Raw genomic sequence first — 16,986 nt, 5'->3', positions numbered from 1 at the left:
TAGAAGGCATATTTAAGTATGTGATATCTTTAAATTAGATCAGCACTTAAAGATAGATAAATGGAAATTATCCAATCTAAAGAAGAGAGGAAAAAAAGAAAATTGAACAGCATCTCAGAGACCTGTGAGACAACAGGTGTCAAGCACACACACACATACACACACACTCCACTCACATACACACACCACACACACAAGAGTCCTAGAAGGAGAGGAAAGAAAGGGACAGGAAAAAATATTTCAATAACGGCTAAAACCATTCCAAATCTGTAGCATTTATCCTCAGATGCAACAAGCTCAGTGAGCCCCGAGTAGGATAAACAAAGACACATCGTAGTTAAACTGTTGAAACCCAGAGACAAAGAGAAAATCTTGAAAGTAGCAAGAGAAAAACTAGTCTCCTGCGCAGAGCACCAGCAACACAGTTAACAGCCGCCCTCTTCTCAGAAGCGTTGCAGGCTTGCAGGCAACGTTTGGGAAGGACCAAAACCAATCTTCACAAACTACAGGGGTGAGAACACTCCTTCCATGAGGCCAGTATTACTTTGATTCCAAAGGCAGACAAAGACATTAAGAGGAGAAGAAAACTATAGGCTAATATTCCTCATGAACATTGACATGAAAATCCTTAATAAAATATTAGCTAAATCCAGCAACACATAAAGAGGAATTTATCCTAGGAATGCAAAGTAGGTTTAATACTCAAAAACTAAATGAATGTATCATACTATATTGCTAGAAAGAAGGACAAAGACACACAACCATGATATGAGAAAATTCTTATATATTGAAGTATATGGGGAAGCCACTCTGGTTTGAACTTGATTTGGCCTGAATTTTATTTGAACCAAAGAAGCCTGACTTGTGGCCTGTCAAACATACATTGTACGTCTGCTTTGATCATGACCCTAAGGTAAAGAATGCACTCTTTTGAAGGTAAGAATTGACGCCACCCTTCTTGCAAGGCCAGCAGTCTTTGAAGATAAGTCTCCCTTCCCATGATACCAGGGTCATGTTGACCTGCCATGTACGTGATAATCTGTAGCAAACAGCCCCTTGAATCCTTGAAGGAATGTACCCCTGTTACGCTTGTTCTATGTATCTTTGTTTTGAAATGGTATATAACTGTGCTAAAAATTGCTATTCTTTGGAGCACTTTTTCCCCTGGAAGTCTGCAACTCCTGGGCCATAGTCCTCACTTTGGCTCAAATAAAACTCTCTTCTTTTCTTTATTACAGAATGATTACTGACTATTTGCATTGACAATCATTTTAATAGAAACAGAAAGAGAATCCGACAAAATTCAATACCCATTTACAATAAAAACTTTCAACAAACTAGGAATAGAAGGGAACTTCTTAAACCTGATAAAAAGGTATGTACAAAAAAACCTACAGCAAACATCATATTTAATAGTGAAAGACTGAGAGTTCTCTCCTTAAGATTAGGAATGAAAAGGATAACCACTCTCACCACTGCTGTTCAACATTGTACTAAAGATTCCAGCCAGTGCAACAAGGCAAGAAAAGAAAGAAAATGATGCTCAAGTTGGAATGGAAAAGTAAAACTGTCTTAATTTGAAGGTGATATGATCCCATACTTGGAAAGTTCTAAGAAATCAAAAAGAAATTACTAGAACTAATAAATGAGTTGAGCAAGATCTCAGGATATAAGACAAACGTACAAAAATCAGTTGTTTCTATATACTAGCAATGAACAATTTGAAATGAAATTATGAAAAACATTTTCATATATAACAGCATTGAAAATAATAAAATACTTAGGAATAAATTTAACAAAAGAAGCACGAGACTTGCGCTGAGAAAAATTACACAAGATCTAAACAAATGGAGAGATAGTCCATGTTCAATGATCGGAAGACTGAATTTTGTTAAGATGGTAATTCTCCCAAAATTGACCTATACATTCAATGCAATTCCTACCAAATTCCTATCAGGATTCTTTGTGGAAATCGACAAGCTGATCCTAAAATTTATACAAAATGAAAAGGACTCAGAAGAGCCAAAACAATTTTCTAAAAGAAGAACAAGATTGGAAGACACACGTTACCCCATTTCAAAACTTGCTATTAAGCCACAGTGATAAAAGATATGCCATAGGCATAAGGATGGAGACACAGATCAGCGAAATGGAATTAAGAGTCCAGAAATAAACCCACACATGTATGGATAACTCATTTTTGATAAAGATGTCAAGACAATTTGATATGGAAAGGTTAGTGTTTTCAACAAAAGGTGCTGAAATAATTGGATACCATACAAACACACAAGAAAAGGGCTTAGACCTGTAACTAATATTGTACATGAAAGTTAACTCAAAATGTGTCATAGACTTAAACGTAAAAGTTAAAATTATAAAACCTCTGGAAGAAAAACCTGAGAAAATTTTCATACCCTTCGGTTAGGTAAACAGTTCTTAAATACAACACCAAAACATAATACATAAGAGCCAGCCCTGTTGGCCTAGCGGTTAAGTTCAGTGCGCTCCACTTCAGTGGCCTGGGTTTGGTTCCCGAGTGTGGAACTGTCAGTAGCCATGCTGTGGCAGCAGCTCACACAGAAGAACTAGACGGACCTACAACTATACACAACTATATACCAGGGCTTTGGGGGTGGGGAGGAAGAAAGGAAAAAAATAAAGCATGACACATAAAAAAATTTTTTGATACATTGGACTTAATTAAAATTACAAACTTTTGCACTTCAAAACACACCACCAAGAAAGTGAAAAGACAAGTCACAGACTGGGAGAGATAATTTGAAAATCATATATCTTATAAAAGACTTGTATCGAGAATACATAAAGAGTTCTTATAACTGAATAATAAGAAGACAAAGAACTCAACTGAAAAATGTTCAGAATATTTGAACAGACATTTCACCAAAGATATGCAAGGGGCTAATAAACCCATAAAGAGATGCTTAGTTAGCATCATTAGTTATTAGGGATGCAGAGTCAAACCACAGTGAGATATCATGACACATCTACTAGGTCAGCATTATGGGCAGAACTGTTTCCCCCCAGAACTCATATGTTGGCTTCCTAACCCCCCAGTATCTCAGAATGTGACTGTATTTGGAGATAAGATCTTTAAAGAGATAATTAAGTTAAAATGAGGTCATATAGGTGGGCCCTAACCAATTCTGACTAGTGTTCTTACAAGAATAGGAGACTAGGACCCAGACACATGCAGAGGGACGACCATGTGAAGACAGAGGGAAAACACGGTGTCTACATGCCAAGGAGAGAGGCCTCAGAGCAAACCAACCCTGCCCACACCTTGATATCAGGCTTCTAGCCTTTGGAATTGTGAGGAAATAAATTCCTGTTGTTTAAGCCACCCAATCTGTGGTAGTTTGTCATGGCAGCCCTAACAGACTAACACAGATGGCTGTAATAAAAAAGATGACAAGAACCAGTGTTGATGAGAATGTCGAGAAACCAGAGCCCTCATACATATTGCTGGTGGGAATGTAAAATGATGCAGCCACTTGGGAAAAAAGTGTAGCATTTTCTTAAAAAGTTAAATGTAAACTACCACCCAACCTAGCAAGTCCACCCCTAGGTACCTACCCAAGAGAAATGAAAGCCTACGTCCACACAAATACTTGTACGAGAGTGTTCACAGCAACACTGTCAACAACAGACAAAACCAGAAACAGTCCAGATGCCCGTCAGTGGGTGAATGGATAAAACGGGGCATATCCACGCCATGGGACACTATTCAACAGCAAAGAATGAAATGTGTGTGAGGGGTGTGAGTGAGGTGTGCGTGTACACGAGGTGTATGTATATGTGAGGTGTATGCATATGCAAGAGATGTGCACCTATGTGGGTGTGCATGTGAGAGGTGTGTGTGCAAGATGTGTGAGGTGTGTGAGGGAGAGGTGCGTGTGTATGGGAAGTGTATGCATATGTGAGGTGTGTGTGAGAGGTGTGTGTGTGTATGTGAGGTGTATGCATATGTGAAGAGTTTGTGTTTGACGAGTGTATGTGTGAGGTGTGTGCTTGTATGTGAGGTGTATGCATATGTGAGGTGTAAGTGTGTGAGGTGTCTGAGAAAGTTGTTTGTATATGAGGTATATGCGCATGTGAGGTGTATGCCTATGTGAGATGTATGTGCATGTGAGGGGGATGTATGTGAGGGGTGTGTGTGTGAGGTGTGTGTGAAGTGTGTGTGTGAGGTGTGTATGTGAGGGCTGTGTGTGTGTGTGAGGTGTGTATATATGAGGCGTGTGTATGTGAAAGGTGTATGTATGTGACTGCTGTGTATGTGAGGGGTATGAGAGGTGGGTGTGTGTGAGGCGTGTGTGTGTCGGGTGTGTATGTGAGGGATGTGTGTGTAGGGGTGTGTGTGTGAGGTGCATGTATGTGAGGAGTGTGTATGTGAGGCGTGTGTGTGTGAAGGGGGTGTATGTGAGGCGTGTGTATGTGAGCGGTGTGTGTGTGAGGTGTATGCATATGTGAGGGGTGTGTGCGAAGGGGGTGTGCATGGGGGGTGTGTGTGAGGGGGATGTGCGTGAGGGTGTGTGTGTGTGAGGGGTGTGTGTGTATGTGAGGGGTGTGAGGGGTGTGCGCGTGAGGGGTATGCATGTGTGAGGGATACGTATGTATGTGAGGGGTGTGCATGTGAGGTGTATGCGTATGTGAGGGGTGTGTGTAAGGGTGTGTGTGTGAGGAGTGTGTGTGTGTGTGAGGGCTGTGAGGGGTGTGTGTGTGAGGTGTATGCATGTGTGAGGGATGTGTGTGTATGTGAGGGGTGTGAGGGGGTGTGCGTGTGAGGTGTATGCATGTGTGAGGGATATGTGTGTATGTGAGGGGTGTGCGTGTGAGGTGTATGCGTATGTGAGGGGTGTGTGTAAGGGTGTGTGTGTGAGGAGTGTGTGTGTGTGTGTGAGGGCTGTGAGGGGTGTGTGTGTGAGATGTATGCACGTGTGAGGGATGTGTGTGCATGTGAGGGGTGTGAGGGGTGTGTGTGTGAGGTGTATGCCTGAGGGGTGTGTGTGAGGGGTGTGTGTGAGGGGTGTGTGTGTGTGAGAGGATGTGTGCGTGTGTGAGGGGTGTGCGTGTGTGTGAGGGGTGTGAGTGTGAGGTGTATGGGCATGTGAGGGGTATGTGTAAGGGGCGTGTGTGTGAGGGATGTGTGTGCGCTTGTGGGGGGCGTGTGTGACGCTGCGGGGGCCCAGCCGAGGGCGGCACTGCGGGAGGGGCGGCAGCCGCGGCGCTCCCCTCCCCCGGCCGGCGTCTCCCGGCAACAGCAGCCTCGGTCTCGGCTCGGCCCCTCCCCCGCCCCGCCCCGGCGGCTGCGAAGCGTCTGGAACCGCATCCTTCCTCCGCATCCTCGTCCTGCGACCGCGTCCTGCCGCAGCCGCAGCTGCCGGGGAGCCGCCTGTGAGCCATTTCCACCTTTCTCCTTGTGGAGCGGGGGCGAGGGGGCCGAGTGCGTGTGGCGGTGTGTGTGTGCGCGGCGGTGCGAGGTGCGTGTGCAAGGGGTGGCAGAGTGTATGGGGGGCACTGCGGCTGACCCTAAGGCGGCCAGGCCGAGCCGGGGTCCTCCCTTGGCGTCTCTGCTGGCCGGAGCGCAGGTGTTGCCCCCAGGTCTCCGGGACGATCGGGGGCCTCCGCTGCCTGCACCTGCCCGAAGGACCATGAGTGTCCAGCCTTGCGCAGACCCGACGTGCTGCCCGATCCCCGGTCCTCAGCAGAGCGGGGCAGCTCCGGTGGGGGTGGGACTGCGGGACATCACCCCCCCTACCTAACTGCAGCCCCCTCCCCGTAAGCCGGCTCCACCCCTGCAGGTCTGAGAGAGCCAAGGGAGCTGGGCGTCCCGAGGAGGGGAGGGGGCGCGGGGGCGGGGTAGTGAGGGGAGAAGAGGGGAGGCAGAAGGGGCGTCAGACGGACCAGAGCACCGAGACGCGCTGCCGGCACCGGGAGGGGTTGGTGGCCGAGGTGGGGCGGCTGCGTGGCTGGCGGGAGGTGGCCAGGAGGCCGGGAGAGGGGCATTTCTCCAGAACCACCTGCCGCAGGCTCTAGACGCGGGCCACAGGTGGCTGGTACGTGGGAAGCGAGCAGCCCTGCGCCAGCCCCCACCCGCCCCCCTCCCCGGGCCTCTCAGGGCTGGACTGGTGGCGCCCGTATCCAGCTGCCCTTCAAAAAGGAGCCGAACCAAAGACCGGCCTGCAGGGTGAGGGGCGGGAGCGGGCCTGGGTGGGGGTTGCGGCGGAGGTGGGCGGGGGGGGGGGTGGTCTGCTGGGTTTCAGCAAAGCGCGCAGTCCCCCCGCGCTCCGCAGTCACACGCACGCCCGATGCGCGCAGGACGCTTGTGCCCGCACAAGCCCGCACCTCTCCGCGTGACGCAGCATCCCAGGTTGGGGGTGTGTGTGAGAGCGAGTCTGTAATGTGACCTGCAGCGGAGCTTCCGTGGGCTTTCAGCTGAGTGTCCGGCGCCCCCGTCCGTCCATATGTCCATCCATCCGTCCGTCCGTCCATTCATCCATTCATCCTTCCTTCCATTCATCCATCCGTCCGTCTATCCATCCATCCGTCCGTCGGTCCATCCATCCATTCATCTGCACAGCCTCGCCGCTCATCCTGTGCCCCCTCCCCAAGCCTCGGAGAGGAGACGTGCACCGCCCCCCGATCCCAGGGGTTGAACGGGTCCTGGGGAGCAGGTGACCGGCTGGAGAGGACACAATTAACAGCGCAGGGTGGAGGGATGGGGGCTGGTGGGGGGAGTGGGGACGCCTCTCCCCACCCCTCCCCCCATTCCACTAGCTCTGTTTCTGTCGTGTGAAGAACCCAGCCAGCCTCCCCAGCGGGTCCGCAGGACTCAGCCAGGGTCAGGAATGTTCTGGAGGAGGGGTCACAAGTGCAGCCCAGCCCCTTCTCCAGCATTCTGCCTGGAACCAGACGCAGAGGATCCAGAGGGCCCCAAAAGTCTCCTTTTCTTCGTGGAGACGTGTCATCTCTGGCCCATCTCCGTTGCCATGGAAACCTGCGATGATGTAACACGGACGTCACGCCGCGACAGAGGACTTGGAGACAGAGGACTTGGAGCTTACGTTTGGCTCAGAGGGGACCCCAGAGGCGGAGCTCCGTATCGGGAGGGGCCTCCTGCGGAGGGGAGGGGGGAGACCCCGGCACTGACCCTCCAGCGGACGTGGCCACCAACCTGAGACTGACTGCGCTGCGCCCCGCTCCCGTCTGCTTTCCCCTCTGTAAGCCACAGGCTGGGTTTGTGAGCCGCGGGGCGTCCGCTCGGTGAAGGCCCAGCCCTCCCCCGGATGGCACACCCCTCCCTCCCCCGCCAAGCTCCCCTCCAGCCCCAGGCACTTGCCGCCCCCTCCCGCCCCCTGCCCCTTCTCTGCAGTCTCGGTGGGTCAGTCCCTCCGCCGCCCCCTCCTGCTCTGATGAGCTCTCCAGTCTTCCCGGTGCCGGATCCCCGACCTCTTTACATCGGTATTCGGATGGCTCCCCTCCGTCTCCGCCTCACCGAGTGCGGACGTCGTCTGCATGCATGGTCCGCCTGAAGAATGACTGACCGATTGCCCGCTCGCCTGGGGCAGGTGCCGAGGTGCCCGCGCGTCCTCCCCAGGCTGAGCCCTTGCAGGACCCCGACCCACCTCAGGAGGATCTCCCAGCCTGGGGGGTTGCAGTGGGGGGCGCTTTGCTGGTCTATAAGGGCCCGGGCCAGGTGCGGGCATCCAAGGAAGGGCCAGGTTCAGGGCCCTAAGAGGACCCTCCACCCGGAGCCCCTGGGGAGTCCACGGTGCCGGCGGCTTCCTGCCCAACCCGCAGTGGCCGTCCTGGCCACCCGTCCAGCACACTCTCCACAGCCGTGGCCTGCCCGCCCAGTGCCTTCCACAGTCTATCCTGCACATCCGTCAGCCGCTGGGCAGAAGCCCCCATCTTCGTCCGTGCGTCTGTCCGTCCCACCCCTCCCCCAGCCTCCTGCACCCGGAACCCACAGTAGGGCCTGGCTGCTGGTGTGTGAGAGAGCGGTGACCTGCGAGCCTGGTGGGCACCAGTGCTGGTGTGGCCGTTACGGGGAGAGACGTTTGGGGATGGTGAGGTCACCCTAGGAGAGAAGTTTGGGGTTCAGAGGCACCACAGTCTTTGCAGGGTGGGTACAGGCGGCAGTGAGGGAGGGGCCACACTCAGAGGCCAGGACAAGAAGCCCAGGCCCTGGAGCTCTGCCCTTCACCCCAGAGTGGTCCTCACAAGGAAGGGGCACAGAGACAGCCAGGGCACAGCTGCCCAGCCACTGACCCTCTCTGTTCGGCACAACGTCGGGGTCCAGTCCTGTGGGAGGGCATGGGGTGGCTGTGCCTCTGCCACCAGCCTGCTGTCCTTCCGTTGTTGGTTTCGTTTGTTTTTAACCTTTTTTTGTTGTGAAATGTAAGGAATGTTCAGAAGAGGACATGAAACAAACAGGCAGTCTAGTGATATGCCACAGGGGAACGCCAGGCTTCCACCATCCAGGCGAAGACTGGAAACCGCATCCCGCCCCGAAGCCGCTCCCCTCCCCCAAGGGCACCTCCACCCAGACTCAAACCTTGGCCTGGACCAGAGGAGCGCACGTTCCTCTAGGCGAGATTGGTTCCTAAATGCGTGGATGGTGTTTGCTTGTTCTTGAACCTTGCTTTGTTCCTGGCTTCTTTCAGCCAACGTTGTTTTTGTGAGATTCAGGGCTGTTCCTGCTTGTAGCTAGAGTCCGTTCGCTTCCGCTGCTGCGCCGGACTCAGGTAGAAATGCCCGACCGTTTACCTCGTCTACTCTGGATGACGTTCGGTGGTGTGTGCCTCTGCGGGAACAGTGCTGCTGTACACGTTCGTGCATGCCTGCCTTTCCGCTAGTGTCCACCCAGGAGCAGGGCTGGTCACAGGTTCACCATCAGTAGATAAAGCAAGTCGCCCCTCCCATGTGGCGTCTTTGCTCCCTGCGCCGTCCTGTGTTCTGGCGAGCTTCAGCACGTCTCCTCCTGCTGGCTATAGTTTGTCTTCCTCTAGGAGGAAGGTTCCTAATGAGGGTGAGCACTTTGTCATTCATGGGCGTCTGAAATCCTCTCTGTCCACTTTTCCCTTGGGTTATCTGTCTTTTTCTTTACCAACTTGAGCTGTTCTTTGTGTGTTTTAGATATCTGTCCTGTGTTGGCTTCCTTGGGCTGCTGTAAGAATTACCACCACTGGGAGGCTTAAAACAACAGACGTTCATTCTCTCACAGCTCTGGGGGCCTGAAGTCAGAAATCAAGATATCTGAAGTGCCCTGCTCCCCTTGAGGCTCTGGGAGAGGCTCCTACCTGCTCCTCCAGCTTCTGGGGGCTCCAGGTGTCCTGGGCTTGTGGCTGCATCGCTCCACTATCTGCCTCCGTCTTCACATGGCCTCCTTCCTGTGTGTGTCTGTGTCCAAATCTCCTCCTTATGAGGACATGAGTCTTTGGGTCAGGGCCCACCCTAATCCAGTGCAACTTCATCTTGACTCGATGACATCTGCAAAGACCCTATTTCCAAATAACGTCTCGTTCACAGATACCAGGGGTTAGGACTTGGGCATATCTTCTTGTTGAACCCACAACAAGCCCCCAGTCATTTATGGGTCCAAATATCTTCTCCCAGTCTTGGTTTCTGTTTCCATTCTTTGAAGGCTATGTTTTGATGAGTAGAAGATCTTAATTTTAATGTAATCTTTTTATCAATGTTTCCTTTTATGGTTAGTGTTTATTTGTCATGTTGAAGAACTCTTTCCCTCCCTGAGACCAGGAAAATATTCTCCTGTGTTATCTTTAAGATGCTTTTCTAACTTTGGTTTATATACCTGGAGTAGATCTCTGTGTGGTGTGAGGTAGGGTTGGGTTCACCGTTTCCCACATTGACATCTGCTTATTGAAAGGTGGCCATCGCCCCGCTTTGCAGCAGCATCTCTCTCATAAACCCGTGGTCCGTGTGTGTAGGGTGTGACACATGGGTCTTTGTCTACCACAATCAATACCACACAACTTAATTTCCACTGCTGTGTAACAAGCTGGACCCCTCGTTCTTTTTCAGGATGTCATGTGTGTCCTTGTCTGCCTGCCTTCCATATAAAATTATAGTGCTTGTCAAGGTCACACAAAAAAATCCTGTTGGAATTTTGATTGGGATTTATTGATTCTACAGATACATTTGGGGGGGGTCGTGATATTTTAAGCATGGAACCTTCCAAAATCCATGACCATATCCTTCCTCATTTATGTAAGGAATTTAGGCCTTCTTTGGTCTCAGTGAGTAATGTTTTTAATGAGGTTTTTCACATGGAGGTCCTTCTCATCTCCTTAGAACTATTCTTGAACATTTGATATTTCTGATATTGTTTAAATGGAATCTTTCAAAAAATCATTTTCTAATTTTTTGTCACCGATAGAAATATAATTGATTTGTGAATACCGTAAAAGCATCAACCTTGCTGAACTCACTTCTCAATGTTTATAATTTATCTGTAGATTCTTTTGGATTTTCCATACACAAAAGGTGTTTTGTCTGTGAATAATGAGCGTATTCCCTAACCGTGTCCAGGCCTTGTATCTCTTATTTCTTTTTCCTGCCCTACAGCTTGGCTAAGACCTCTAGCACCATGATTTATAGAACTGACCATATAGGGCCTGTTTGTCTCCTTCCTGATCTTAAAGGCGGAGCTTTCACTGTTCACATTCAATAAGGTTTGCTGAAAGGATTTTTGTGGATAACCTTTATCAGATTAAGGAAGTTTCCTTCTGCCCTTAGCATGCTAATGCATTTTTAAAGTAGTCAACAAATATTGAATCTTATTACTTTTTTAGCTACTGTTGAAATTGATCAGATGACTTTTCTTCTTTATTCTGTTCATAAGGTGAAAATACTGATTGCTTTTCAGATGTTAAACTAAATTTCATTTCCAGAATACGCCCCACCTGCCGTGATGTGTGACCTTTTTGTATCTCGCTGGATCCTGTCTGCCTGCATTGCGTCTGGGGCCTCTGCCCTGATGCCCGTGGGTGGGGTGGCCTGCACCGTCCTCTCCCATGGTGTCCGTGCCGGGTTTGAGGTCGAGGTTACGTGGGCCTCACGAGCTGGAGTGTGTTCCCTTGTCCTTATGTTGGCAGAGTTTTGTGTGAAATTTGCTTTATTTCCTCCTTAAGCGATTGGTCGAGTGCAGTGGTGATGCTGGCTGGCCTGGAGCTCCGTCGGAGGGCTGTAACGACAGATTTAGCTTGTCGTTGGACTGAGGACCTTTCTTGCTTCTTGGGATCGACTGGAGGTGTTTTGCTTTTCTACTTCTTCGGTTTGGAAGCCGTTTGCTGCGTTCCTTTTCCCTTAGCCGTCAGTCTAGAGGTGAAATTGCCTTGACCCCCCAGGGTTAGGGGAAGCCTCACCCTCCTACAGGCCACGGGGGCCCGTCCACATCCTCCATGTCCTCCACGTCCTCCCGACTCTGGCTCTGGTCGGGTGTCCAGCTCTCCAGATGGTCTGGCCCCACATGCACCCTCCCTGCTGTGTTCTGTGCAGCTGGCGTTTGGATCGACTCGTCGACGTCCTCTTTCTGTAGCTTGGTGACATCCTCCATGTCCAGTGGGGTTTCCAGATAAAACACAGGACGCTCAGTTACATTTGAATTTCAGATGGACGACAAATGACTTTTTAGTTTAAGTACGTTCTGTATTGCGTATTACATGGGACATACATAAAAAACGGTCTGTATTGCTTCTCTGACTCAGAGTTAGCCCGGTGTTCTCTACTTTCATTGGCTAAGTCTGGCCACCCTACTCTCCAGGCCTCTGCCTGGGGTCATTTTCTGCTGACTGGAACAGCTGCCCTTGGAGCATGTCTAGAGCAGGTGGGCCGGTGGAAGAATCGGCCAGAGTTGTGTCTCTCGGTGGTCACTGGTCAGAGGCGCCATCCCCTGTGTGGCTGTGGGGCCTAGAAGGAGCCTAGGGGCAGGAAGGGCCGAGAAACCTGTGGCTGGACTCGCCCAGTTTGTCCTGGGGAGGTTGGTCTGGCTGCTCATGGCCCATCCTGGCTCTGGCATGAGGAGCATCAGGTCCAGCCCGGGACCTTCTCGCTCCACAGCCAGCTGGCGTAGACATCTGCTAGGTGGCCCGTGGGCAGTGACCCTGTGTCTGCCTCTGGACAGGACGAGGACCACCCTCCACGATGGTGAAGCTGGGCTGCACCTTCTCCGGGAAGCCCGGCAAAGATCCCGGGGACCAGGATGGGGTTACCACGGACAGCGTCCCTCTAATCAGCCCCCCTGGACGTCAGCCAGCTCCAGCCACCATTCCCTGACCAGGTGAGGAGCCTGGGCCAGCTTGGGGTGCCCTCCGCCTGCCCTGGGAACAGAGAGGTGTGGGGGAGTTTTCCTTAGACGTGGCCTCCTCCGAGGTGCAGGAGAGCAAGTGGAAGAAGGGCCATGCTGAAACCCCAGTCAGCCACAAGCGATCCCTGTGACTAGGTCAGCTCCCTTGTCACCAGAGGCCACCCTCTCCTCATCTGTAAACGGGGTACACTGGCCACAGGCGACTGTGAGAATTCACCCGCTGCCTCGCAGACAGCGCCCAGCCCACGGTGCTGCCCAGTGGGGGCTCAGCAAACAAAAATTCCCACCCACTCTGGGCCAGGCGCCCCGTCTAGGTTCAGGGCCTGAGAGGGGCCTCGGGGCAGGTGACGTGGGGAGGGAGCTTTCAGCAGGAGCCTGTGAGAGCTCTACCTGATCCCCCCGGGGGCTCTGGAGTGTGCACAGCACCAAGCATTGTCCCCGTGGAGGTGAGGGGCGGCCCCCTGTCCCATGTCAGTCACCCACTGGCTGGGAACCAACCGTGGGGCAGGGGTATCTCCCAGGCACTGCCAGGTGTGCTGCTCCTGTTGGCTGAGGATCTGGGTGGGCTTCAGCTGCATCTACTACAGTTCTGGACCCGGTTCTAAAAGGACACCGTGGGAGGGCTCAGTCCTTGCCCCTTGGGAGCACACAGATAGCACAGGACTGCACCTGCCTGTGCCCCATGTGGTAGGGCCTCAAGACTCGGGGAGCAGAGGAGAAGTCAGGGCAGACTTCCTGGAGGAGGGAGCCGAGCTTTGGAGCTGCTGAAGGGAAAGCTCCTGGCAGGGAGAGCTGGCACCCTCAACAGTTGAAGGCGGCCAGCAGACTGAGGGGCTCCATCCATGGTCTGGCCAGGCCTCAGGGCTGCCATGGCAGTGGCAGAATTGCAGCGGCCACCTTCCCTCAGCCTCAGCTTGTATTGACTGGAGCCCGGCCACTAGACAGTCCTGGCAGATGGTCAGCACCAACACCACTGCCGGGCAGCTGGCCTCGGCCCCTCCCCTCCCAGCCCTCCAGCTCAGGGTCCTCCTGGCTCATCTCTCCGCAGGTGGTCATCAAGACGCAGACGGAATACCAGCTGTCCTCCCCGGACCAGCCGAAGAAGTTCCCCGACCTGGAGGCCCAGAAGCTGACCTGCAGCCACCCGGAGGAAGGGCGCAGGGTAACGGAGCCCTTGGGTCCCGTGCCGCCTCAGTCCTACGGGGAGGCAGGGCAAGGGGAGGTGGACAGGCAGCGCAGGCCAAGGCACCCAGGCCCCCGGGCCGGCGGGCAGGCCCTGCTCAGTCTCCTGCTCTCAGGGGGACTTGGACAGGGAGTCACCTCATTCACAGGCCGGGGTTGGGGTGGGTCTGGGCGGCTTGGGGGACTTGGGCCGGGCAGCCCCAGGTCAGGTGCCAACCTTCAGCGACGGCTGACCTGTGGCTGCCGAGCCCCCCAGCCTTCCTCGCTGTGGAGCTGGGTGAGAGCAACAGCCAAGCAGAGGAGGCCCGGCCACGCCCGCTCCGTCTGGGCAGCACCGCGCGCTGTGTGCAGTGTTCCCAGTGGTCATGTCTGTTCTTCAGTGATGCGTGGGTTTTCTGTATACCGTGGAAAGTCACTTTTCCTGCTGTGTATCTGGCAAATATTTTCCTGCATCTTTTTTTCAGATCTTAACTTGAGTAATGATGGCTTTTATCATTTGTAGTGTACTATTTCTAAAGCCTTTCATTTTTCAGTATAAAACCTGTCCCTTTGCCTGTGGTTTCTGAGAGGGACGCGCTCCTCCCACAGAGGCCTGGGATCCTGCGGCTGTGTGCGCGGCCTGGACCCTGAGGGCCTGCCCCGTGGCCTTGGTGCCATGCCCAGCCCCTGCAGCAGCTTCCCCCCCACGCTGGGAACTGGGTTCTCCCCCTTTCTCTCCGCCCCGCAGCTGCCCACAGCGCGCATGATCGCCTTCGCCATGGCGCTCCTGGGCTGTGTCCTGATCATGTACAAGGCCATCTGGTACGACCAGTTCACCTGCCCGGACGGCTTCCTGCTTCGGGTAAGGCTGGCGAGCCTGGGTGGGAGTGGGGAGCGGGCAGCGGGTGGGGAGGGGAGGTCCAGGCCCTCCTGTGCTCTGGAGGCCTCCAGGCAGAGCGCCAGGGAGGGTCCCACGGGGTCTCCCTGTGGAAGCATGGGGGCAACGTGCCTCCCTCCCCCTGTCCCGGGCCACCTCCAGGGGCCACCAGGATGTTTCCTGCTCCTCTGGTGGCTTGAGATCCCCGAAGGAATAAACGTATTGGGGACACTGTCTGCAGTATTACCGAACTGCTCAAAAGCAGAAGGGACAGGGAGCCCCAGGGGTGCCCCGCCCTTCCCGCGTGCGGCACAGGAACGTGGCTCCCGCGTCGTGGCAGATATCACTGGGCACTCACCCCCTTTGCACATCTGAGCCCAGGGGCGCTCCAGCCCCCCTCCCGGCCCGGGCTCCACCCGCAGCGTCCCTCCTCCCCGTCCCCCTACCCTGGCTGGCCCTGACCGGCCCCCTCCCGCAGCACAAGATCTGCACCCCGCTGACCCTGGAGATGTACTACACCGAGATGGACCCCGAGCGCCACCGCAGCATCCTGGCGGCCATCGGGGCCTACCCGCTGAGCCGCAAGCATGGCACAGAGCCGCCCTCGGCGTGGGGGGGCAGCTACCGCGCCGTCAAGGAGGCGCCCAAGGCGCCCACCCCGGCGGGCGCGGCGGCGGCCACCCTGCCCCCCGGGAAGCCCTCGGCGGCGGGAGAGGAGGCGGTGCAGAAGGCGGCGGGGAACGCACCATCCCCGGCCCCCCAGTGACGGGCTCCGCGCCCAAAGCCCGGGTAGGTGTGCCCCCTGTCCCCTCCTCCGAGCCCGGGACCCTCCTCCCTGCGCCTCGCGGGGGCGCCCACTCTGCTGGCCAGAGCCTTACCCGGGGGCGCTGTTCCTGCGCGCGGCCCCTGGGACCATGTCTGAGCGCCGGGGCGGTGGAGGTGGGGGTAAGGGGAGCGGGGGCCTGGAGGGAAGGGACGTGGGCGGGGCGGGCGATGGGGTCTGGCGGGTGTAGATGGGGGGTGGGGGGGCGAGTGAACTGGCGGCGGGCGGGCTCGGCCTCACCGTCCTCCCGCGCAGGTGGGCAGTGGCGGTCGCGCCCCCGCCCGCTCGCTCTCACCCTCGGCCCTGTCTTAACAGCGCCCCGCCGGCCCTCGTGACCGCCTCGCCGCCCCCGCTGTGGGCCGCGCCCCTGCTCCCGGCCCCCGCTGGCGCCCCCGTCTCGTGAGCCTCGCTCTGTCGCTTTCCTCTAAGTAAAGATTCACATCCACTGATGCCCGTCTCCTGAGCATCTTCGGTCCCACCGGCCTTCTTCCTGCTCCCCCGCCTCGCCCCCATATGTGGGTGAGGGCCCACATCTCGCCCCCCGCTGCCCAGAGGGACCCCTGAAAGACCCCGGGAGCAGCGGCGGCCTCGGAGGGGCAGTGGGCTGGGCCCTGGGAGGCTGGGGCCACCGTGCAGGCCGGCTTGAGGGCCAGAGCCCCGTGGACAGGGCCTTATCTGGTACAGTGCTTTGCTAGAATATACTCACCCCCACCCAGGGGAGCCTCTGGGTCCTGGGGTCCATCCCTGACCTCCACCCAGTGCCATGCCCCGCGTGTCCATCACGCCCCCCCCCCCCCCCCCCCCCCCCCCCCCCCCCCGGGCTGGGCCTAGTTCCCATGCGCCTCCCCCGTCGCACTGGAGGATCTGAATGTCCTGGCTCTGGGCCGCGTCTGTCCTGCCCCCCCAGCGGTGTCTCCCTGGGCGTGACAGGCATGAGTGACTGAAGAAGGAGCCAGAGAGTGGATCTGAGGGGCACCTGGGGTCTCCAGGGAGAGAGTGAGGGCCCCACGCTCCAGGAGCACCCCGTCTCCGTTTCCTTGGAGCTGGAGGGGAGGTGGGAGGTCTGCGGGCCCATGGACCCGGGAGCTATCAAGAGTCTTCTCACCCACCAGGGCAGCTCCCCCTGGGGGCTCACCTCTGGGAAACGCAGCCCACCCCATCTCCTCCTCTCCCTCTGGCCCTGGGAGGCCCCAGGTCTGCGCCCACCTGGATGGGTGCCCCGGGCCCCCCACCCCCCAGCCCCTGTTCTCCTTCAATGGTTTCTATCCTGGGCCCAGACACCCTGCCTGGTGGGAGGTGAGCTCAGGCCTTGGCGCTAAGGGCTGGGTTTGAGGGGTGGTGACAGAGCCTGCAGAGCTCATGGGGACCAGAGGACACAGCTCCAGGCAGGACAGACCCATGTTTCCCGTGCTGCTCCATGGAGAGTGACGGTGCCCACCAGTGTAGGTGGCTCGCCCACACGTGGGTCAGAGTCCCTGGGGAGCCTCCTTTGGCCCCAGGGCAGAGCCCCATGACTTGGACGAGAGCCCAAAAGCCTCTCCACGGTGTCAGGGCCCTCTCTAGAGCCAGCATCAGTGAGTGCGACCTGGAGCTGGGCACTGGGGCCAGGCACTTCCCAGGGTCCTTGTTGGGGTCATGGGGCTGGTACTCAGACCCAGGGTGGGACCCCTGACTGTCTAGCCTCCAGGCCTGGGGGGCAAGGTGGGGTCTGGGAAGCTTCGGAATAGCAGGTGGTGCCCAGGAAGTGAATGAGACAGGTGTGCAAGGGGAGCCGTG

General features: G+C 55.4%; 1 protein-coding gene across 1 annotated transcript; it reads left to right on the top strand.

The window, feature by feature from the left end:
* The first annotated feature begins 5,455 nt into the window (after positions 1-5,455).
* CALY (calcyon neuron specific vesicular protein) lies at positions 5,456-15,659 on the top strand. The gene is given in 7 exon segments (XM_058544345.1): positions 5,456-5,498; positions 12,167-12,279; positions 12,281-12,322; positions 13,398-13,511; positions 14,259-14,372; positions 14,866-15,176; positions 15,526-15,659. Coding segments are annotated over 5 exon segments (651 nt in total). The 5' UTR covers positions 5,456-5,498; positions 12,167-12,186; the 3' UTR covers positions 15,154-15,176; positions 15,526-15,659.
* The last annotated feature ends 1,327 nt before the right edge of the window (positions 15,660-16,986 follow it).

The sequence above is a fragment of the Diceros bicornis genome, chromosome 6, assembly GCF_020826845.1.
Source record: "Diceros bicornis minor isolate mBicDic1 chromosome 6, mDicBic1.mat.cur, whole genome shotgun sequence".
In the NCBI taxonomy this organism is placed as follows: domain Eukaryota; kingdom Metazoa; phylum Chordata; class Mammalia; order Perissodactyla; family Rhinocerotidae; genus Diceros; species Diceros bicornis.
The sequence above is the reverse complement of the archived record's forward strand: the minus strand, read 5'-3'. Positions and strand labels throughout refer to the sequence as shown.